Source organism: Cyprinus carpio, chromosome B6 (genome assembly GCF_018340385.1).
Source record: "Cyprinus carpio isolate SPL01 chromosome B6, ASM1834038v1, whole genome shotgun sequence".
Classification (NCBI taxonomy): domain Eukaryota; kingdom Metazoa; phylum Chordata; class Actinopteri; order Cypriniformes; family Cyprinidae; genus Cyprinus; species Cyprinus carpio.
The window spans coordinates 25,130,325-25,154,384 of NC_056602.1; the positions used below are offsets into that span (position 1 = coordinate 25,130,325).

Below are 24,060 nucleotides of genomic sequence, written 5' to 3' on the forward strand. Positions count from 1 at the left end.
CTGGTTGTATTTATTTATTTATTTTTCTCTCTGAGAGTGTGCACGTAGTGGCTGTTTTTATGTTTTTTATATGATGGATTACTATATTGAACAGCATATATCATAATCCTTATTATAGTCTTTATAAGTATCTATTAATTGCTTCTAAATGCAAGCTACTGTGCACCAGTAACACTCATTTCTCATGCACAATAGAGCAAATTAATGTAGCACAAAAAATAACAACATAGCCATTATAAAAAGGATAGATTTATTTAGAATTAGTCACATAATTTGCAAAGATTAATCCTTTGACAATGAACCATCATTCAAAAGGCAGAAATCAATTAATATTTACTATATACTTCACAGACACAACACTGACATCAAGTAAAGGAAATTAGGAACATTCAAGGTGTACAAAAAGACCGATGACTGATTAAACTAATTCCAGTTTTCTCAGTTTCAGGTCTGGATCTAAATGATTGTTGGATTTGAGATTCTTTACTAGCATGGTTTTAGACCAAATTAGGTTTTATCTACAGCAAAATAAACAGGCCATTCAGCTACGATGCTCAAATCTACAGCAGTTCAAGCATTCAGCTCGGCTGTGAATGGAAAGCCCGGTGCACGTCAATGACTTACGCTGTACTAGATGTTCTGGGTTATTTGTACATGGCTTTTTGAAGATCTAGGGAAAATGAGCCTAGTTCTACAGAACTATATTTAATACTAGTTCCAGAATCTAGCCATTTGCATTGCCTCCATGTAAAATGATGCCTGTTTGAACCCGAAATAGCTGAAATGAACAAAAAAACTCTGCATTCACAGGAAATGCCCATCGTTTTTTGTTGTTGATTGCATCTTGCTATAGAAAACCTTCAACTCAGTCGAAAGATGCACTCTCAGAGAACAGTTAGAGAAATATAATCAGCAGTTTAAATTACAGCTCAAATGGATTCTGCTACATATAAAGTGCTTCGGTTTTTATTTCTCTTGCCATCAGGGCTTTGATTTTTTAGCAGTATTGGCTCATTCCTTTTGCCACACTGAGATTGAGATTCAAACGGCCCACCGATGTTAAAAAATACTCAAGGGTTACAAGCCCTAGCGTCCCGTACTGACTTGCAGAGGTGCGTTCCACAAATCAGAAAGGATATAGAGAGCGAGAGGAATGGCACTTGATGATGTCACCTCACATCTGACATGGGCTTGACGATATTCATGGTATGACTCGGAGGAGAAGAAGGGGACAAGGGGAAGTTGCATGTAACATCTCTCGTATCCGAGCCATCTGACGGATTCAAAATGGATTTCTTGGTTTTCCTAGCCCTTTCTCTGGGATGGAGCCAGGGACGTGTCCTGGTGTGCTTGTCCAGTGAAGGCGGACCAACCTGGTCATGTTTCTAACTCTGCTCCAGCCAATGGAATGACAAACACGGTGATGTCATCACCGGAGCCAAGTCTCTCATTGGGCAGCCGCCAGCCTCGCTCCTTCAGGACTCCACGTGAGCGCATCAGGAGGTCTTGTGCTGCTAAAGTGTACCTTTAAAAACATGAAATGACAAACACGGCATCAGCATTTGAACATTAAAGTAAATGCAAAATAACAATTGAGGGCCTTGGTGATGACAAACTGAACACTGACATCTACTGGTCTAACTACTACAACACACTCGATTCAGCCAATTATCAACTTGTTTATTTAGCTATTCTAACTATGCATAATTATATAAACCAGCATTCAAAAGTTTTTTTTTTTTTTTTTTTTTTAAGAAATTAATACTTTTATTCAGCCAGGATGCATTGATCAGAAGTGACAGAAAAGACATTTATAAGATTCCTATTTCAAATAAATAAAACTATATGTATGTATATAAGGTTTTATATTTTAATTATATTGTATCTTATTATATTTAACCATTTTTTGTAGTATATAAATTATATTGTATATAATAAAATTTAACATTACATAAAGATAAATATATATTAGAAATAATATATATAAAACAATGAAGAAGAAATAAATTAAAATTTATTCATCATCAAATTTTGGGGAAATTTTTTTTATGGTTTCCACAAAAATATTAAGCAGCACTACAGCATTGATAATAATTGAGCACAAATCAGCATATTAGAATGATTTCTAAACTATTGTGTGAACCTGATGAAAATTCAGCTTTGCCATAACTTAAAACTACTTTTTAAAATCTTAAATATTAAAATATAACGAGATTTTAAATATTATTTTAAACTGCAATAACATTTCACAAATTGCTATATTTTTGATCAAATAAAAGCTGCACTGGTAAGAATAAGAGACTTTAAAGACAAAAAAAAATCTACCGAATTCAAACTTTTGAACGGTAGTTAATGTTGTTGCATTTTATTATTTGCATTTAGAAAAATTTCCATGAATGTGTGGGGAAAATGTGTGCTGTCCATTATGTGATCAGGTCAGTTATGATGGAAAAATCTAGCACTTACCTCAAGGGATCATTGGGCTCACGACCAGACAAGAAAGTCGATACTGCATCGGCAACATCTCTGTCAGCTGTAACGTCCCATAGTCCATCACTACCCATGATCAGGACATCATCAGACCCATGTTTGTGCTCAGAGATGTTGTACACCTTGACCTGGGCATGAGATTATATTATTTTAATGCTGTTATGCTTCAAATGCCATATACTTTTAATTTACACAAAAACAGGTTTAAAATATCATCTAATAAAACATCTTGGATGAACTGTCCATTTCAATCAAGAAGTGACTTAATAACTAGTAGCTAAATGACTTTTGAATGAGTAAATAAATGGCCTTGCATATAAATATCCAATAATATACTCACTTCTGGGCAGCAGGATAGGAAAGGTTTGATATAAATGTTGGAGTTGTACACTTTCAAGTCGTGATCCCCTAAACCACGCGTTACTCCAATAGTAGCCATGACTCGAGCCTAAGAGCACAAAAAACACACACACTCACAGCTGGAGATTCATATGCCATTAGTGCAAAAAGTTATTTTATATTCATGCAAACTTTATCAAACGAGACATTATTCTGGCCTACAGCTGGTAGTACATTTTAGCAATTCCCATTTGCAACACCTCACTAATCCTGCTTTGCAATAAATTCCTGTGAAAACTGCGGAAAAAAGCTTCATTAGATTATATGTTAGGTCAGTAACAAATGTTACCGCTATGCAGCTTTAAATAAAATCCATGTACAGCACCTGGACCTTTTGAAGTTAAAACGAAGCAGAATGATTCGCTTACCTTTTTCCCCTCCCCATAAATCAGTGGGAACTTGAGATCATCTTCTACAATTGTCTTATATGCCCTGAAATAATAACAGGTAATGATAATGAATGCAATAAAACCAAAGACTTTTATACAACTTTTATATATATTTAAATAAAATAACAATTTACTGTATGTTATAAAATTAAGCCTGCTTTAGAATTACCAGCCAGTCATTGTGTGGTCTCTAAAAAGCATCTTCTTGCCGAGTTCACTGTGTTGGATACGTCTGGGGAATTCAATATGTGTAAACTCATTCCCAAGCAGCTCCGGTTTGAGGAAGCCCTAGACAAAAACAGCACAAACGCAATGGAAGGGTTACAGAATGGAAGATCTAATAGAAATGGAGCACAGTAAATGAGTGAACAGGGTTTAGAATGAAGCTAGAAAAGGAATGGGAATTATATTAGGACAATAACACCAGATGACTCACCAGGTACTGTAGCCGCTGTCTTTCACTTTCTGGTGTGAATTCATAGGACATTGGGATGACCTCATTGTTTCGGACAATTATGGCTCTGTGGGAAAATTACACTGGGAATTTTACAAGTGTTTCTAAGTAGCTTTTTTAAAAAAGGTTGTATGATACAGTCAATAGCAAGTTCTATATGCTATTTTAAGTTCCATAAAGTACCTATTGCAGTTATTTTCTCATTTATTGCTAAAATCCCCAAGATTATCATTATGGGTAACTGTCACAGTAATTGAGTCATATGGCCAACATCTTTGGAAAATCAACATGGAATACAATAGAAAGCAGAAGTCTCCTTAGAGACATATTTATGTCATCTTTTCATTTCAGGCAACAACAATTTCCTCCATATTTCATTAGACAGACATTTCAGTGTTTACTGAGGCTAATATAATACAATGTCCTTTTGTAACAAAAATACCTCACACTCAATAAACTCTCATGATATACAAGTTCACACTTTAGAATTTGCATCTTGGTAAGATTATGGTCGACATTCAACCTCATTTATTTAGTATCCTTAGATTTTTACTAAAATATAAAGACCTTTTTAGATTGCTAATGTAACATGCACATTTAATAGCTGTATCTTTTAAGTCCTCCTACCTGCTGTCTCCAGCATTTGCTACATAGAGTTTCCCCAACAAGTGAATTGCAATCAAGGCACAACAGCCGCCAGAGATGCTGTAAGATTCCTTCTCCTTCTCTATCAGGTCGTCCTATAGAGTGGGACACACAGACACACACTCAGTTTTCTCTTCTGTTTGCTCACATCTGCACAACATTCAGCAAAATCACAATATGAATTCTATGTATAATGCCCAGTCTTGATGTTTTAACATCTGTGCCAGTAATACTGTATACAGATGTTAGGTCCAAAATACCTATTTAACATGAATTCATGTTTAAAATGTCTAAATCAAATGTTCATTTGCTGTGAACTGTGTGAACTGTCCAATAGCATCTTTTTAACTCAACTGGTGAAGAGGTAAAGAAACACAGCTGGCAAATGCTTTAGAATTATGCACTTTAAATGTTGCATTTAAAATTAAATACCAATTTAATATTTGCTGCATCTAACAACATGACTTCATGAATTCAATAAATTAAATATTTTTATTTTTTACTAATAAATAATTCAACAAATTGTTTTAAATATTTGTTAATTTAAACAATGATTATTTTTTTTCATAAGCATTTTTTTAAATAGATTGATCATTTATTTTATTATTTTAATGACACTAAATGCATAATAAATGTTGCACAGTTATATATAAATGTATTATTTGTTACATTTAATATAATTTAAACATGAATTAAATAATTGTTTCAAATGTTAATTTAAAAAAATGATTAATTTATTTATTTACAATTGTATTTTTGAATAAATTAATAATTTCGTTATTTAATTTTAAGTTTGGTACACCTAGTCCTCCATTAGAAACATCCACAGGCTTATCTTATCTTTCGCAGTTCTCACCATCTGTCTGAAGGCGGTCTCTATGATCCCCATCACCAGGCTCTCCACACTGATGTCTTTCTCCATGTGGAACCGCGGCTCATCCAGGAGCACATCCTGCTCCTCTCCATCTAGGCAGGCCCCTTTCTTCGCCTCAGCCTGAAAGGGGCTCCCATTCTTAGCCAGACAGATAGGCGGAGGGTTGTTTTGATTTTCAAGAAGATGAGTCACATCACAAAGCCGATCACGGATGATACGGTGGAGAAGTTTGGATGCCATGAGGGCAGCACCAGAGCCGGCGTGTCCATCAAACACTCCCCAAAAGTGCATGGGAATGCCTGTGGTGTCCTAAAGGGATGAGAAAAATGACAAGGTGTGTCATTTCTTTACCATTAGTGGCATGAAACAGAATTGCACACTATGTCATTGTTCAAATAAATAGGAAACTTGTCTAATGCGATTGAGTATTATATTAAACATTTAATAATATAGCAAATATAACAACAACAATTAAAAAAAAATTGTATATATAATTTAATATAATACACCCAATTGGATAAGTTTGGGACTGGCCTACCTGATTGATTAATTCATTGATTGATCGATTATTTATTTATTAGTTTGTAACAATTTATATAAACTATATAAAAATATAATATATATAAAAATGAATTAAATTATATAAATTATAATATAAGTAAATGTAAGTTAATAAAAAAAAACAACAACATAAAATTAGTTTATTCAGAATAAGTCAGGTAGCCTATCCCAAACTTATGCAAATGGGTACATATTAAATATTTGGTTATTTGAACAATTTATCTATAATGATGAATGAATTTATTTAGTTATTTATTTGATTGTTTGTGTATATAATTGATTATTATTAGTAATTATTTATATAAATATATAAAATATAATATATAATACATAAAAATATACTTTATATATTATAAATATTATATAATATAATATACATAATTATATATATATATATATATATATATATATATAATATATATATATTTGCCATAGCAAAGCTAGTAGTAGCTAGTAGCATTTAGAAAATGTTTGCCATAGCAAAAAAAAAAAAAAAAAAAAAAAAAAATAATATATATTATACCATATAATATAAATATAAATATATATATATATATATATATATATATATATATATATATATATATATATATATATATATATATTTTTTTTTTTTTTTTTTCAATAGACCAATCAGTATAAAAAAGCAAAGCAAGATGGCACAATAGCATGTAAACCCTTTTCAAAACCACATGGGGGCATCTGGACCCATTCCATAGCTTTTCTAGAAATACTCTCCAGTCTCAATTTCCTGTCATTACCTGTTGACGAGATTAACTCAGAGAGCTTACACTCACTCAGTCATGTAAGATCAACAGCCAGCTGGGAAGGCCTGTGGCAGCAGCAAATGTTTGTGGCTGGATCTCTGATTCTAAAGAGCAAGAGGTCCGAGTCAAGTGAATATATGGCCTTGCTATCCTTTTATCGGCCTGTTTGTCTGTATATAGACTCTTGCAGACAGGCAGCGCAGCAGATGACAGGATGATGTAATTGATTTAGAGGAGTTGAGAGGGGTATTAAGTGGGGGAGGGCAACATCACGTGATACAAGCAGAAGCGAAGGGAAGAGAGGAGAGAGGTCAGTGTCCTGGTTAACAACCTCACGTGAGTAAACACTGCTGGAGATTACCAGTCCATATCAGATTGTCGGAAACTACCTGTGATTCTGCAAATGAGATCTCGTCAATGAACTGAACTGTTTCTCGTACGCATTAATGAGATCAAATAGAGAGCAAATGTCTTCGCAACCATAACACAACATGATAATAAAAGTTCCTGGCTACCATACAGCATCATGATCAGAACACATTAGCAACACCCAAAATCTAGTTCTATACCTTTTACTGTCAACAAAACCAAATACAGATCAACCATTGCCTCATTTTTAAGTCATCCTGTGCAATTTTACTAGTATATTAGATACTTGAACACAAGTGAGAAAGGTCAAAGTGGTCCTATTACTTGATTTAGTTTTTTGGGGTGTATTATAACAGGTTTTAATGCTCAGCTGTTCCATAAACACATTAATTTTCATGTTTTACATTATTGCAGCATCCAGTCTGTCTCAAACACACCAATTACTTCTTGTTACGATGAAGCCACTCCCTCTGAAATATGAAATTTGTTCTGAGAGGTTAGCTGGCCCAGTGCGTTGTGATTGGCTAACCGCATAGAGTGAGTTCTGTAAATGTTGCACCAATGTCCACCATAGACTGTATAAAAACATGGACATAGTGTCCGTGACGTCACCCGTAGTTTTCTGAAGAGCGTTTTTTAAAGCTCAAAGTAGGCGGAGGCAGCCGACGCTATCTTGGCAGCGCGTCACTGTGTGACACTCCCAGATCATCGAAAATGGGCAAAAAGGCGGGAGCTGGTTACCGAAGCCACGCCCACATAGTTCGATTACAGTGACAGTAGCAGCAATCCACCTGTCACTCAAGTGGCCACGCCCTTAATTATGCTGAACTTTAAGGCTTAATATAATTTAAACGGATGAGTTCACCCCCCTCACAATTGTCATGAAGGCCAAAATTAGCTATATAGACCAAAATAATTTTTTAGTTCCAGGCTGTAAACATGTTATTATTGCTGTAAAGTTGGCCATTTTAACATGGGGAGTCTATGGGACTGACTCCCTTTTGGAGCCAGCCTCTAGCGGCCAGTCGATGAATTGCAGTTTTAATCACTTTCCTTGTTGGCTTGCTGCTTGGGAGCCACACATGACATGCAGAGGGAAAAAAGTAATTCCTGCACACTATATATATATATATATATATATATATATATATTTAAGTAAACCATGTGCTCTATATAATTCGTTCCTTCATTTTAAAATAAATTGTGTGCACAAAATAATAATTCGTTTCTACTTCTTGTCTCACCTCTCACTTAAAATGATTCCATGCAATTAAGCGATTCCAACAAATTATTTTGAGCAAATTATTTACTGAGGGAATGAAATATTAAATCGTGTGCATGATTTAGTAAGCTGAGGGAACGTATTAGTAAACCAAGGGAATGAATTAGTAAATAATTCATGCATATAATTTACTTTTTTCCTGCATGTCACGTGTGGGGCTTTTTACACCCAAATATGATGCTCATGACCTGCAAAGTAAAACCAAAACATCTTGATCGCCATCTGGTTGCTGACTGCAGTATAGATCATAAACTGCCCTCTCCATGTAAACGAATGGGACGTGAGCCAAACTAAATCATCAAATTACACTTCAATTACATTTTTCCCAAAGATGGTTTCGGTCATTTTTGGTGGTTCTTGCCATGCTAAAAAATAAGTTAAAGTGTTCATTTTTCTATCCAGTTTGCTTTTAGTTAGTTATTTAATGGTGTAAAAATGGGGTGTGGTGTCATGATTATGAGCTTGCGATTGGGTCTGCAGGAGTGTGGGCGGGACTTTGATACCGCGGCTCCACCTCACGATCACTAATGCGCAGAGTCAGGCTCCAAATGAATCACCACTGAGCAGACTCTGGCTCCAAATGCCATCATTTTCGTTTACTGTTTAAGAGAATATCTCTTAGAATGGACTCTGAGCTTTGTAACATTGCAGATCTTTTTTATTCTCAAACAGCAACATTAAAGTTTAAAAAAAGAGTAAGTGCATAATAAGACCCTTTTAAGAGAAAGAAATGTAACAGGGAGGATTTTGTCAGATTGCACAATACCAAAGCCTCTGAACAGACGCCACAATCCTCCTTTTTCAATTGTCACTGCAAGGACGTTTTCCACTTTTGCACTGGATTATATGTTATTATGGGGTAAGACGGTCGTAAGTGTCAGACTGAAGCTGAGGATCAGAGAGATCAGTTTTATGCCCACATACAAACACAAACACACTTTGAAGAATATAAGTCCAGGACTGGTGAAAACACTGCCTATACCACATCACATGATCAAAACTCTCACAAGGAAAAAAAAGAAGTTTCACTTCAACATGCTTGCTGAGACACAAAGTCCTTCTGAATGTCAGTGTGTCTGGTATTGCAAACTTCAGCTTCATTTATATCTTTCTAGATCAACAAATATGCAATGAAGCACAAGATGCTGTTCTATATTTTGTTGTAGTTTTGAATAATTGAGTTTCCCATGATAGCTATGAGCAGGGTACTGACCAATCAGCAACTAGAACCAGAACTATACATTTTATAACCTATTAGGGCACAAACTCCACTTATGCAACTGAGTTAGCTGATGTTTACTGGTGGATTGGTGCATTTCTATGGAAGCCTGTTTCTGCCACTGACTAAAACATAAAACAAGGTAACAGTGAATTTTTATCTCACAATTCTGACATTTTTTCTCAGAAATGCATGATGTAAATATAAACTTTCTAAAGTCAGAATTGCGAGATATAAACTTGCAATTCTACCATTTTTCTTGCAATTGTGAGTTTATATCTCACAATTCTGATTGCTTTTCTCAGAACTGTTTATGAGTTATAACGTCTAACTCTTAAGTAAAAAGGGACTATTTTCTTATAAATGCTAGTTTATAACATGCAATTCTGACTTTATAACTCACAATTATGAGTTTATATCACTCAACTATGAGAATAAAACGTCGGAATTGTGAGATGTAAACTAGCAATTGCGAGAATAAAAGTCTGAATTGTCAGAATGCTTGTTGAAAGCTATTTTACCTTTCATAATGATTACCAAGGGGTTCGGTTCAGAATTGAACTTTGGTAAATTTCAAGAACTTTATTGTTCTGTAATGTTTCAAAAGTCAGGCCTTCCAAGTACTGTATATCTGGATTTTCTTTACAGTTAGATTAGGTTTCAGCAACAGATGCCTGAGCTTAATGGGATCTCCAGGATCAGTCAGTTCAGTGCTCTGTCAGCAAGCTAAATCTTTCATAATCTTACCCGAGACCAGTTTTTCCCAGTTCAATTGATCCACAACAGTTCCATTAAAAAGTAGATTATGGATCTTTTTTATAGATGTTTCAGTGGATTCATAAATATTGATACCAATAATTGAAGCGCAGTGAAGACTCGCATTACCATTGATTTCAATAGAGTTTGGCGTTAGCAATATTTTCATGCAAACAACATTCTTCATCCTGCATTGGTCTTTTTAGGATGTAGTGTCTAAGACTTACTTACCCCACTGTCCTCCTGTAACATGGAGCAGCGCTGCTGCTTACTACTCATCTTCCTGATATACAGCAGCTCACAGGCAGCCTGGTCTTCATTCAGCATGCTCTTCCCAGCATTTATCACCCTGAAAAAATTAAATTTAAAAATGTAATTTAAAATATTATTTCAACTTAAAGTAACTACTTTCTATTTGAGTATATTTTAAAATGTAATTTATTCCTAAGATATAAAGCTGAATTTTCAGCATCATTACTCCAGTCTTCAGTGTCACACGATCCTTTAGAAATCAGTCTAATATGCTGCTCAAGAAACATTTCTTATTATTATCGGTTGTGCTGCTTCATTTTTTTTTTCGAAACCATTTTAATTTTTTCAGGAATTTTTTTTTTATGATGAATAGAAAGTTCAAAAGAACTGCATTTATTTAAATATATAATTTTTCATTATACTAATTTGGAAAGTGTTATCTTTAAACAGTCTAAATAATGCTACCGTATGGAGTTTTCAAATGTAAGGATTTCATTTACCACAGAAGAGAGGGAAAAGAGTATCCCAGAATGACACAGTAATCTGACCCACCAGGCAAAGCTAGCAAACCTGATCCATATATGAGGGCATAAAGTGAGAGATTAATGGATTTTATACAAGAGTATAAAAGAACAGAAGATGTCAGAGGGTTCATGATCAGTGCTACACTGCAATTCTACACAGTATAGTCTCATAAATTGTAGTATAAAGGGTGTTTGTTCTGTAATGATGAGAAAAACATGTAAAGTTTGCCTCATCAGCTGCATGAAAAAAGATTATGTTTTATTTACATAGAGAACAGTTAACGTATGATGCAGTGAGCGACACAATGACCTTCGCTGTTTGACACAACCATGCGTCAAAAATAAACAGTTAACATTCCATTGTCATAGGGATTTAGTAGTTTATAATATTTCAGGATCTATCTAATTTGTATAACTATTTGTAATATATATATATATAACTTTTTTACAGCTTTTTTTCATCCAAAGCAGAAATATTTATCGTAAATAACTGAACAATAAGCACTTGTCCCTATTTGTAGGTGCAACTAATTAAACAAAATAATAAAAAAAATATAACTTTCAGATCTGAGAACACCTATTATGCAGCTAAATATCACTTCTAGTATGACGGCAGTCTAACATGAGGAGAAGTTTAAAGCCATTTCCCAAATTTATTTCCCAAATCTGGATTATAAAAAGCCATTCTCTTCCTAATCTGCTGAGAGCAGTAAGACGCTTCAGGCCACAGTCATGACCCAGCAGACTTGACAAGATATTTAGAAATGTTAGAGGTCTTTTCTTCAAAAGCTTGTTACTATTACTCAATATTTCTTCTACAAATGTAAGCTCTGACAATAGAAAATCATCAAAAGCATTACCAGAAAGCAGGCCAGTCTTAGGTATACAACAGTACTTGTATCAAACAAGTTGACACATCTTCTAAATTAAAAATGCTAATGATTTTTAAACAATATAGCTACAATAAGTATATTACTGTTATTATTATAATGTATCAATATTGATTTTCTGTAAAGCTGCGTAGAAACACTATGTATCGTGAAAAGTACAATACAAATAAATGTAAACTGAATAATGCTACACATGGTTTTACATTCAGATTCAGCTGATAAAGTGCCACTATAAGCTCCTTTCAAAACAGGAAGCGTCTCCTAGCAGCAAGTTCCTCCTTGTGAAGTTACTTCACTTCTGCCACATAAGGTTTCAAAACAGTGCAATTTCTTTAAATGAAAGTACCACTTAAAATGGAAAATTGTGATTTTCAAGAGAAGCCAACCGTATGTGTACTGTAAAGGAAGCAGAACTAAAGTCACTGTCTGTGGAAAATACAGAGTAGAGCAATGAGCTAAAGCCACAAACTGAACCGTTTATTCGCAAGGCTCTTACACCAGTCAAAAAAAGTCACAACTATCATTTCAGTCTCGGGTGACTTTGGTAAACTGACAATGGTTTTCTTTCTTCAGAAGAGCAGTCAGTATTCCTCGTGCTAAGTCTTCTGAAGGATCCCCATTTCTAACATTAGAAAGGGGCTGAAGTTCATTTTTAGGAACATGTCAGCATGATGTTAACAGTTTGTGCAGCTCACATTTAGTGCAACTTGATTTGTGAACCCATCACAATCAAAAACAAAACAAAACAAAAATGGTTTGGTTGGTTAGCATGGGCCTGCTGGTGGAATGGTAGAACTACAGGAAAAATTATTTCTCTCCACTGACGACATTTCAAAATTAGTTGTATATTTTGCAAATTTTGGTAGATTTTTATTTTTTTTCGCTAGTGAATATATTATGATTTTACTGAGTGATTGATTACATGGCATTTTAAAAACTGAACCCAGAATGTTGTGCACTAAATAGCAAATTCCAAATGAGAACAATATCAATATCATAGCATGAACCAGTTATCCTGCTGGGGGAAAAATTATCTCATTGACGGCAATTCTAAATTAGACATATATTATGAAAAAACTAAATATTTCCTAGAAACCATCTAGGAAAATCATATTTTGGTAGATTGCTAGTGACCATATTATGATTTTACTGAGTGATTCATTACATGGCATTTAAAAAAAACTGAAGCTGGTTTTGTGTGTAAAAAACCAAATGAGAACAATATCATGTTTCACATCATTGATCTGACACTCTCAGAAGAGTTTCAATAATGCAGTGCATCTTCAGGCTAGACTATATGAACATAACGTCTTTATTTAACGACATTCAAATGTCCATTTTATCAGTTACATAAACTGAGTTAGCATAATCTTTGTCACACAGGAAATGTGTGCTCAACAAATATCCTTCTTAATGCGATAAAAACGACTGTAGAGTTTTCTTAATCAAACCCAATGATCACTTTCTGTGTCTTTTTAAAGTATGCGCATTATATAATTGTGTATAGTTTTATCTTCACATAGCTGTGAGCTCAGGAGAGGGATACAGCTTCAATATAACTCGAAAAACCTGATGAGCAATTCTTCACCTCCACCCACTGTGTTTAAGAATAGAGAATAAATGAAATCCTTTTTATGGCACTGTGTATCTTGACTTGTGCCTGCTGACTTAGTTGTCAAGTAGATTAAGAAATCTAATAGGCAGAGAAACGAAAGTATATCCCACTATTTGGATAATTAATATTGTTTGCACTGACCTTCAATAGCCACAGAAATGTGTCACGTAAACTGTTCAGGTCAAACTGAATTGATTTTGGAATTGATTCTTCAATGCAAAAGTGCATGTTTTCAAAACTGACTAGGTTTTACCATACAAATGAAACGAAGAGCAGTGTAAAATGCTAATTAAAGCACCGTCGCTTCAGATATCAAAACTGAAATATGAAAGGGAAAAAATCTAGATAAAAAAGTCTAACTCACTAATTGACTAGTTGGATGACTAAATGACTAGTATCAACCCATCCCTACAGAAAACCAAACATTATAATTTACTTGCAATTGACAGGAACTCATGTACTGTGGCGTGGGTGCTTGCTGCAGCATGAATCTGTTTAACTTTGCCAGCTTGGCAACACCATGTTCATAGAAAGCCAATCTCCTTGATCCACTGTGGATGACTCAGCAATATCTTATAGATAATAAGTGTGTGTGTGTGTGTGTGTGTGTGTGTGTGTGAGAGAGAGAGAGAGAGAGAGAGAGACAGACAGACAGGAGTTGGGCAATCTGAGGAGTCTACACTGCTGCCATTAATCTAAAGTCTTAAGAGTCTGTCAGAATTTAAAAGAGACTTTTCCCTCTCATGTTGTTACAAACCTTTAGGAATTTAATTAATTTCGGGAACAGAAAAGGAAAAATTCTGAAGAATTGCGCTGGCTGCAATTACAATGAAACTTCAAAAAGAGTGCAAAAGCACTATAAAGGTATTATAAAATATTATTTTGTGCTGTAGTCTTATGAAGTCTTACAATAGCATGTGTGAGAAACAGATATTTAAACCACTATTTGCTGGAAACTTTATTTAGACTATTTTGAATCCAAAGAAGCAGCTGATTCATTTTGAATTATTCATTTTTGAATCTAACTGATCTGACTCCCAACCCACTGATTCAATGATCTGGTTAACAGCTCATCTCAGGATAAGATTATCTATAGACTTTAGTCAGGATAGAGCCATATTTCATTTCTGACAGGAATGAAAACGAGGCTGTGAGTAACAGAAGTCCAGTGTATTCAGTGGTAATCTGTTTTTTAACAACATAATGAAGTTTGTTCACGTCTTTCAGAAAAAGCTTTCAGTTAAAATGACATGATCGAGGACCTTTATATAATTGGTGCCATTGTAAAAATGGCCTCATAGCCTCGTTTTCATCCATGTTAAATTCGATAAGGCGTCTAACCTGATTAAGGTCTATGAAGATTGTATTTTGGTGCATTTAGTCTGTCTTCAAAACATATCACAGAAGATATATAGAACACTTCCATGATACTTTTATGGTGCTATTGCATCTTCTTTACAGCTTCAGTTCTCAATTCATTGGAATTGCATGGAAAATGGCTAAGTATACAATCTTTTGTTTTTCTAGTTGCATATTTTATTCTGAAATACATCACATTAGAACTAAAATGATTTTGATGACTGTTTCATGTGGACTTAAACTTGCAGTTTAAAATGATCACTATCAATGTCTGCTAAAACCTTTTGTATTTACTTTTTTCTATAGCGTGTGTGAGCACATGCTAAAGCAACCAGCTACAAAGTCTGTTTGTTTCGACACTTGAGAGAATGCACTCAATTTCAAATGCTGTCATCACAAGGCCTCAAACAAAGTCCTCCTCTTGTACTGTAGTTAATAATAGATTAAATAACCAGAGGCTAACAGGGCTTATTTCAGTATAAGGGCCTGCTCTCTCTCAGTCTCTCTTCCTTCAGATAGCTCCTCCACACACTGGGCTCAGAGAAGGTCTATGTTACATAAATATTAAAATTTTTCCAAACAACCCAACATTATATTCATTACTGGCATGACTCAAAGACTGCATCATCATCCTGGCTTTAATCTTGGCCACCGTTTGCAAGTATGGCCTTGATCTTCACTCAACAGACCACGCCTGATGAAAGTCAGGGTTCCCATGTCTTTTGACCATGACTTTTCTGACTCAATACCTTTCTATGGCTTAAATAACACACACACACAAAAAAGAAAAATCACAAAATAAAATACACTGCCGTTTTTAATAATGTATCCACTGATAATGCAGTTCTAATTTAGCAAAAAATGTTTTAGAAAAAGTTTCTTTATCACCCATTAATGATATTCACTATACAGTATATCAACGCGTGACATGTCTTAAATACATTTTTTATTTTTCATCTTTAATAATTAATATTTAAATGTTGTATTTATGTTTTAAAAATCAACAATTATAAATAATAAAAATTATTAAAAATCATTTTTAAATAAAATAACTAGAAAATCTTATAAGTTGATAATTTAGTAAATGCATAAATGCTTTATACATTTATAATATAAGCATATGGTACAGTTAACATTCACCGTTACTTATTTTTGACCAGTAGCCTGCCAGTTTGCTTCCACCTTAATTTTGAATTATTTTATTTTCCCAACTAGGAAAGATGTAAAACCTACGATTTAGCTTTGAATTACAACCATAATAAGTGCGCTTATCACGACCAGAATGCAGTAATATCATATGGGGCCTTAGTGCCCCAATGAATCACTGAAACCCGGGAAAATGCTCCCAGGTGTCTCCCTCTGCTCTGACAACAGCCCTGAAGCTGAGCATAACCAGAGTAATGCACAACGACTAAAGAAATTCCCATTCAAGATTTACTTTTAGGCCTGGAATCAGACATCTGCAGGTTTTTAACAGTGTGTTCTCTCATCTGCACAGGCAGTGGGAATGCAATGTACTGTAGTACACAATGAGTGCTACAAAATCCTACTGATATAAGCTATGCGTAGGTTATAACCTGACATGTGCAGCATTTTCGTGTTTAAATGTAATGATTAGCTCAGCAAACTGTAGCCTAAGCTACGTCATCAGTGCAGGTATAACGCATTCCGGTGAAAACATTCCAACATTCCAACATTCCAGCTGACTCTAGAACGCTCGGAGGATGAGGATGAGCCATTGCCCTTGGTTAGGCGTGACATATAACCTTCCTGGGCAATGACGTCACTCCAGCCGTATAGTTTTTAACCCGCAATCGATTTATTATGCGCGTCTTAGACAAAAACGCACGACTCACTCCGCGTATCCTGTTCGCCAGGGCAGCCTGCTGTCTCTCTTGAGCGCGATGACCGGTCTGGACGCGTGCTCGGTGGAGTACTGCAGCAGCTCAGGTGTCAGGTCCAGAAACTCGGGTCTGCTGTAGGGGAAGCGCAGCGGCAGCCCGTCTGTGCCGCCGTTCTGCGCGGATCCGTGCTGCTGCTGCTGATGGTGGTGGTGGTGGCCGTGCGGGATAATTCCGCCCACCAACGAGGACATGGCATTTTTAACTTTGCTTATCATCGCAATAAAATATGTGACATTAGCGGCGCGCGAGGAACGGTAATCTTGACGATTCTACCCTATACGAGTCCAGCGGCAAAAACAAAACGCACAAACGCGTAGGCTACAGTGGTTCAGTCGCGATGCAGGAAGCGATTGACCCCATGTGACGATTTGACAGAGAATGTTTTCCTCATCGAGAAAAATCCTCTCCCTGCAGAGTGTGTATCATCGCCTGAGAGGCTTATATCCGCCTATAGCAGGGAAGATGGGAGTGCTGTATACTGTAGCACTCTCAGCTGACCATCCAGTGAATGTACACAGCGACCATTGAGTTATATCATGACTTTCAGGGGGGCGACTATTTTACAAGGATGTTCGTCTTTTCAATTAATTTTATAATAACAACAACAACAACAACAACAAAATATTATTAGATAATATACCAACAAATGTCTTACATGTTTTATTAATATTTACATTATTATTATTTTCATATTTATTCATTAAAACATTAATAAAACAAATTAATGTTCATTAATAAAATAAAACTGCATAAAAAATAATAAAAATAAAAATAAAATAAAAAAATATGCAAAAATATTTTGTTCTTGTAATATATATCAAAAATGTTTTACATGTTTTATTAATATTTACATTACATATAGGTTATATATATATATAGTTTATATATATATATATATATATATATATATATATATATATATTATATATATATATATAATATATATATATATATAACTTTGGAAAAAATTACAGTGGAAGCTTCAGTTTACTGGGTGATTTATTTTTTTTTTTTGTGAACTACCCCTTTAAGATAGAATACAGATACACCCTCTATTGCGGTAACACACTATAAAACGTTGGTTTCCTGCTTTAAATTTTGTAAAAGTATAAAGGGAAGTTGTACTTTTGTAAGGGACTGGATTAAAGATTTTAGATAGACAAACAGTCGGATGGACAGACCGACTTACAGACAGACTGACTGATTGATTGAAAATGTAAAAAAAAAAAAAATTAATAAAAAATGAAAGGCCTATAATGATGCCTAATGAAAGCAGAGTAATCGATGACATTTTTTTGTTGGTTTGTTTTTTAGTGTACTGTCCCTTTAAGACAAAATACAGGGTACACTCCCTTGGATGTGGATAGCAAATGTAACACGTTAACACATGATTGGTCATCATTAAAGCATCTTTGTAGAATCAAAGGTGTCTTTGACAATCTCTGGGACTGCAGAGTTTCTCACGAGGTGCCTTGAAAAGAAATGATGCACTAATAACTATATTTGAAACCCCATGGCTTTTTCTCAGTAACACAGTCACAGACAAGAGAAATATGCTTAAAGGGTTAGTTCACCCAAAAGTGAAAATTAACTTGTGTTTAACTCACCCTTGAGGCATCCTAGGTGTATATGACTTTCTTCTTTCAGACAAATCCAGTCGGAGTTATATTAAAAATTGTCTTGGCTATTCCAAGCTCTATCATTGCAGTCAGCGGGGTTTGCAGTTGAACAGTCCACAAGTCGTCAAATAAAGCCTGGGCATTCATAATAAACGTACTGTACCTCACACCGCTCCGGGGGGTAAATAAAGGCCTCCTGTAGTAAATCCATGCGTTTTTGTAAGAAAAATATCCATATTTTTCTGTCATATGTGGAAGCCGTTCTGGATTCGTCTGAAAGAAGAAAGTCATATACACCTAAGATGCTTCGAGGGTGAGTAAAACACAGTCTAATATTCATTTTTGGGTGAACTAACTCTTTAATCAAAGTTGCTCGCTATGCTCTCAGAACCCTGATGTGCTGCTTCTGAAGGATTCTCTCCGCTCTGTCTGATACTTTTATCATGAAAGCCTGTCAGGGTTTGCCACAATGGTTCTCTTTCATTTCAGTTTGATAGAGGCTAAACTGGGCTATTGCATAAACCACAATAGACAAATAAATAGTATAAAGTATAATAATAACAACAATAATAATAACAATAATAATAAATATTTAAATAACAATAATAATGTTATTTAAATGTATGTTATTTAGTACGATTCATTTGTTGCTTTCATTCCATTCACCCCCCGCCCTTTTTTTTACTCTCTCTCTCAGGTTCTCTTAATATACAAAATGAAGCAGCTACTTGAAAACAATAATTTTTGTGTGTTATCATCAGTATTATCTTTGCATTGATTGCCCATAAAAGTAATTTACATTTAGTTGCCTAGCAGGCATCTTAATTCAGGCTGACTGTGCTGAGAGCAGCTCAAACCTCTTCACAGTCATATATCTCTGTTTTCATTCATCATATTAGCTTTGGTTAAGGAAATGCTGCATAGGATGCAAAATGAATGTGGATACAGAAGGAATAGTTTACATAAACAAATAAAGATAGACAGAGAATCACTAATTCATTTTTAATTTGTTTGTCGCACAAAGCACTTTATTACAAAACTCCAAAAGACTAAGAGTCTTACTCATGCAATGTATTTAACTACTTTTATGGTGTTTTATGGTGTTGTTTGATAGTTTGGTGCTTTCTAAGATATCTAGGTCTTAATTCTAGGTCATGCATAGAGTTTATAATATGTAATAAACATTGTAGGCCTATAGGTTTGTAGGTTGTAGGTTTCTAATTAATCAACAACTTTTTTGGTTACATTTTCACTAAAGGATTGTTTCTTTCTTCTTTGATATCTGATCTGTATTTGAGTTCATATAACTATTTTGCAAAAAGCATTTTTTAAACCACAGCATGATTTTGTATACATATGCTGATCTATTTATGAGAGATGCTGAGGATAAGTTGGAATGTAACTACAAAAATTACTTTCCCTTTATTTTTTTCTTATCTTTTTTCTTTAAACTTTACTTTTAACACAGCACAGCATTTACATTGCAAACGAAAAGAAAAGAAAACGATCAAATCTTCAGGCATCACTGAAGGGTTCCATGACACTTTCTCATTCTAAGCTAAAGACTGACATCTTCTGGCTCTCACATGAAATTGCAGTTACTTGCCCATACAACCAAACCACCAATACAGGATTAGAATATAAACCTTATTGTACTGATAATTATACGATTCTTTTCCATTCTTTTAAAACATGAATTATGAAACATATCATTTTACCAACTAAAATATTTCTAGTTTCTTTTCCACTGGAAAACATAAAAATGTGAGGACCTGGATCGACCATACTGACCGGCTGCAGGTACCTTTTTTTATTATGAGAATCTTTTGATTATAGTGTAAACGAGCACACAGTAATGTGTACATATGACTCAGTGCTTGTGTGCTGTGAACCTGTTGCATTATGTTGGCAATAACAGGAGCTCGCACTGAATTATTGATTCACTGCTGCTTTCCCCTGAAACCATTACTTCCTCATTCTCTCTCTACATTAGTCTTCAGTTTTTTTTTTATAAGCACATGACAAGCTGGACTCATCGTATTCGCAGAAATGTCTTTGTTAGTTCAAGCTTTCTTATTTTAGACTCATTGAATATAGCTGTACCCTGTTAGATTACAGTACACTTCTGTCTGGATGTGAGGATGTGTAAAATCTTCAAAAAATAAAAGCCTATGGGTTTTGTGCTTACTTCCTGTTCTGAAAGGCACTTTTTAAGAAAAGGGCGAATGATGCATTAAATTAGTGAAAGGAGCTGCTTCAGAAAATGTTGAACGACCACCTCGAGGTCAAATTAAAATAAACTCAATTCATTTTCTATGAGGTATGCAATACTGTATGTAAAACCCTGTTTCCATGATTTGGGATATGTATAAATAAAACTGAAAAACCAATAGTTGTGTAATTGCATTGCACTGCATAAAATAGATTTTCTACAAAAGTTGGATACAGCTTCTACAAAAGTTAAATACAAATAAATACATAAATTTAAATAACACACATCTGAGCACACACAAAAAAAAATTTTTCCATCAAGCAAATTAAATAAAATTAAATCACTTCTTAATAAAAAAAAACAAAACAACAACAACAAAAAAAACAATGGAAATAATATACTTTAAAATAATTTACCTACAGTGTTTGAGAACTAAATGTGTTTTCAGACACTTAATTGCATGCCATTTACAATTAAATGAAAATATGTATTAAATGTATATTAAATGCAGTTGGTTAAATTTAAGATCACTTTTTGACCCTGTTTAATAGAACTTATTTCATAATTTGATTGACTTCAAAATGGGTGTACTTTTTAAAAACTTGACAAAACATTATTAAACATAATGATTTAAAGTGTATGAGTGTGTTAGTCATGGAAGTGTATCTCTTTTATTACATTATCTACAAATACAGTTTTTTTTTATATATATATACTTTGAAGATTACAAATACACATTCAATAGCATTCAAAAAATACTGCATTCACCAGTCAGCCTTCAACAAACAGTTGAAGTCTACACTCAGTGTGCTTTAAACTTTAAGAAAGCAAAGCAGTGTGATTGAATATTTGGTTCTGAAACAATAAAGGTATCGCAGAAAGCATATAACATACATTTCATCTTAGAGGCTTGAGTTTTACCCTTAAGCAAACGACTTAATGAAATACGCAAGTGCTGGCTCCCAATAAATAAGAACAAATGTGAGCAGTCCTTATCCACAGCATAATGCAGGGTGATTCTTTAGTCATCGGTGAGTCACTTGTCACTAGTTCTCATGTGCCTTGTGACCCATTTGAATTCAGTATTTGTGCAAATGCCCCAGTGCACGTTGTTATCGCACACATTCACATCTGTTATTTCACAGTCATGTCATGCATTGCACTAACCTGGATATAGCGGAGCTCTGCTTCAATTTTGTTTTGATGCACTGCCATCAATTCTTTGGGAATATTACACGGCCAGTGAAGATGAAGCACCTTCAGTGCAAAGGTTATATAACGCAGTGCCACAGACACGCATCCATCACTGATAATGAGAACAGATTACTCCACAATTCAGCTCCTTCATGTTCTTCATCTTCTATGCGCTACACCACCACAGCTGAGGATGCTTATATTGGATAAACTGCATTTCTGTTTACTAGTTTTGTATCGGTTTTGCTCATTAATTTCATATAGCACATATAACATAAAACATCAGTGTGGTTCATAAGGGCTGCAAATTTTGGAAGTTTTGGAAGTCTATTTGGGTGAATCATGAAAAGATTCCTGTCAAGAACATGTCTCGTTTATACTTATATACTTACACTATATAATCCTTTTTTATTTTTTTTAGCTGTTTTAAGTTCATTGTAAATCCATTTTTAAATCATTTAAAAGGTTTAATAATTCCTTGTTGTATTGTTGTGATTATTTTCTAAATAATTATTTTCTTTTCTTTTATGTAAAGTGTTTTGAATTACCATTGTGTATGAAATGTGCTATATAAATAAACTTGCCTTGCCTTGCCTATATGTAAAACGAAGACTATATTAGGACCATAAAGTTTTTTGTTTTACATTATGACAGTACATTACATTACATTACATCACATTATGACCGTACAGTAGCATATTCTTCCCTCATATTCCTCTATCCCCCAATTCTCATAATTGCACTACAATAATAAATAAATTATTTCAATGCAATGCAATGCAATGCAATATATATATATAATATATAATCTATATATATATATATATATAATATATATATATAATATACTATAATTATATATATATATATATATATATATATATATACATATATATAATATATATATATATATATATATATGTATATGTATATATATAATATATATATATATATATAAAACATTTTCAATATATATAATTATACAATTTATTTATTTATTCATATGCTGTTAATTTCTCATTTCTCAATAGAAAAAAAAAAAAAAAAGTGAAACAAACAAAAAGGGAAAGAAAAATAGATATTTTTATTTATTTGAAATATTTAACATCATGGTATTATTGTACTGTTAATTTAAGGAGGTTTAAATAATAATAATAATAATAATAATAATAATAATAATAATAATAATAATAATAATAATAATAATAATAATAATAAATTTTATTTTATATCAATAGCAAGAATCACCATTGATAATAATGGGAATTGCAAACACATTATGGTATTGAGAATGTATTTAATTGTCATGAAAATAATGTCAAAGCAAAAATCAAAAATGGTCAAAAGGCTTTTTTTTAAAATGCAGAATAAATATTTTGTCTTCATTTTTGGGGGTAAAATTGAACTTGAACATGTTTTTGTAAGAATTATCCATTGGGTACTTCATGTTGGCTTGCATTTGGGTAATGAAATGTTCTGATTGATTCATCTGTTTTAAAAAAAATATAATTTTAAAAGTTTTTAAAATGGACCAACATTATAAAAGGCAACAACAACAGCAAAAAGCATTGCATCGATCGGTTTTTGTGCAGGGCACGGCCCATCAGCGGGAGGGTTTGTTTATGATGCTAGTAGAGTGTCTGGTAATAAAGGTGCCACTAATGTACTGTGCATCATCCCTGAGCCAAAGCAATCACTGACCTCATTGATTATTCTTCCCATCTGCTTCTTATGGAAGTGGGAAGCCAGAGCAATCTGATGAAGTCATAATAGTACTGGAATGATATGGAACCATTTTATGAGTTTATTTTACCTAGAGATTAAGAGATTCTAAGCAAAAACATGCTTGTGTAAAGATGAACATTTCGCTTTGCGGCATCTTTGCAAAGTACATTCATTCATGGAATATCAAACTCAGTCGCAATAAAGCTTCTCAGTGCAAACCATGTTGGAATTGATTGAACAAAGTGGATTAGGAATAATAAGTGATCGAAGTTGTGTGCAATCTGGGGTTCATTAACAAATGTGTTTTCAATTATTCAATCCCATCATATGTGATTCAAGTTTAAGCCACACACTTAATGGCAAATTTAAACAAATCATGCTAGATTTTTCACATAACCACTTCTGAATAGTTTCTGAATTGACCCCCCCCCCCATTTTTTTTCCCTCAATGTGATTTTATGTATGGAATATTTCTCACTGATCACTTTCTCTGTTGTTAGATTTTTAAACCACACTTAAAATGCCTTAAAATGACTGCATTATATGCAAAATATCAAATCA

At 33.9% G+C, this 24,060-nt stretch overlaps 1 protein-coding gene across 1 annotated transcript; it reads right to left on the minus strand.

The window, feature by feature from the left end:
* Nucleotides 1-233: 233 nt before the first annotated feature.
* Nucleotides 234-17,252, minus strand: LOC109087820 (protein phosphatase 1H-like). Its single transcript, XM_019102017.2, has 10 exons — nucleotides 16,702-17,252; nucleotides 10,437-10,554; nucleotides 5,234-5,560; nucleotides 4,360-4,472; nucleotides 3,715-3,799; nucleotides 3,448-3,566; nucleotides 3,258-3,321; nucleotides 2,831-2,938; nucleotides 2,467-2,618; nucleotides 234-1,525 (listed from the first exon to the last, which is right to left on the minus strand). Exons 1-10 carry the CDS (start codon nucleotides 16,962-16,964, stop codon nucleotides 1,378-1,380), a joined length of 1,497 nt encoding a protein of 498 aa, XP_018957562.2. The 5' UTR covers nucleotides 16,965-17,252; the 3' UTR covers nucleotides 234-1,377.
* Between the last annotated feature and the right edge of the window lie 6,808 nt (nucleotides 17,253-24,060).

Coding starts and splice junctions, on each gene's coding strand:
- LOC109087820 (XM_019102017.2), bottom strand. CDS start 16,964: ATGATAAGCAAAGTTAAAAATGCCATGTCCTCGTTGGTGGGCGGAATT. Junction 5,561..10,436: donor TGTTACAGGAGGACAGTGGG/GTAAGTAAGTCT, acceptor TCATCCCTTTAG/GACACCACAGGCATTCCCAT. Junction 3,322..3,447: donor GACCACACAATGACTGGCTG/GTAATTCTAAAG, acceptor TTATTATTTCAG/GGCATATAAGACAATTGTAG.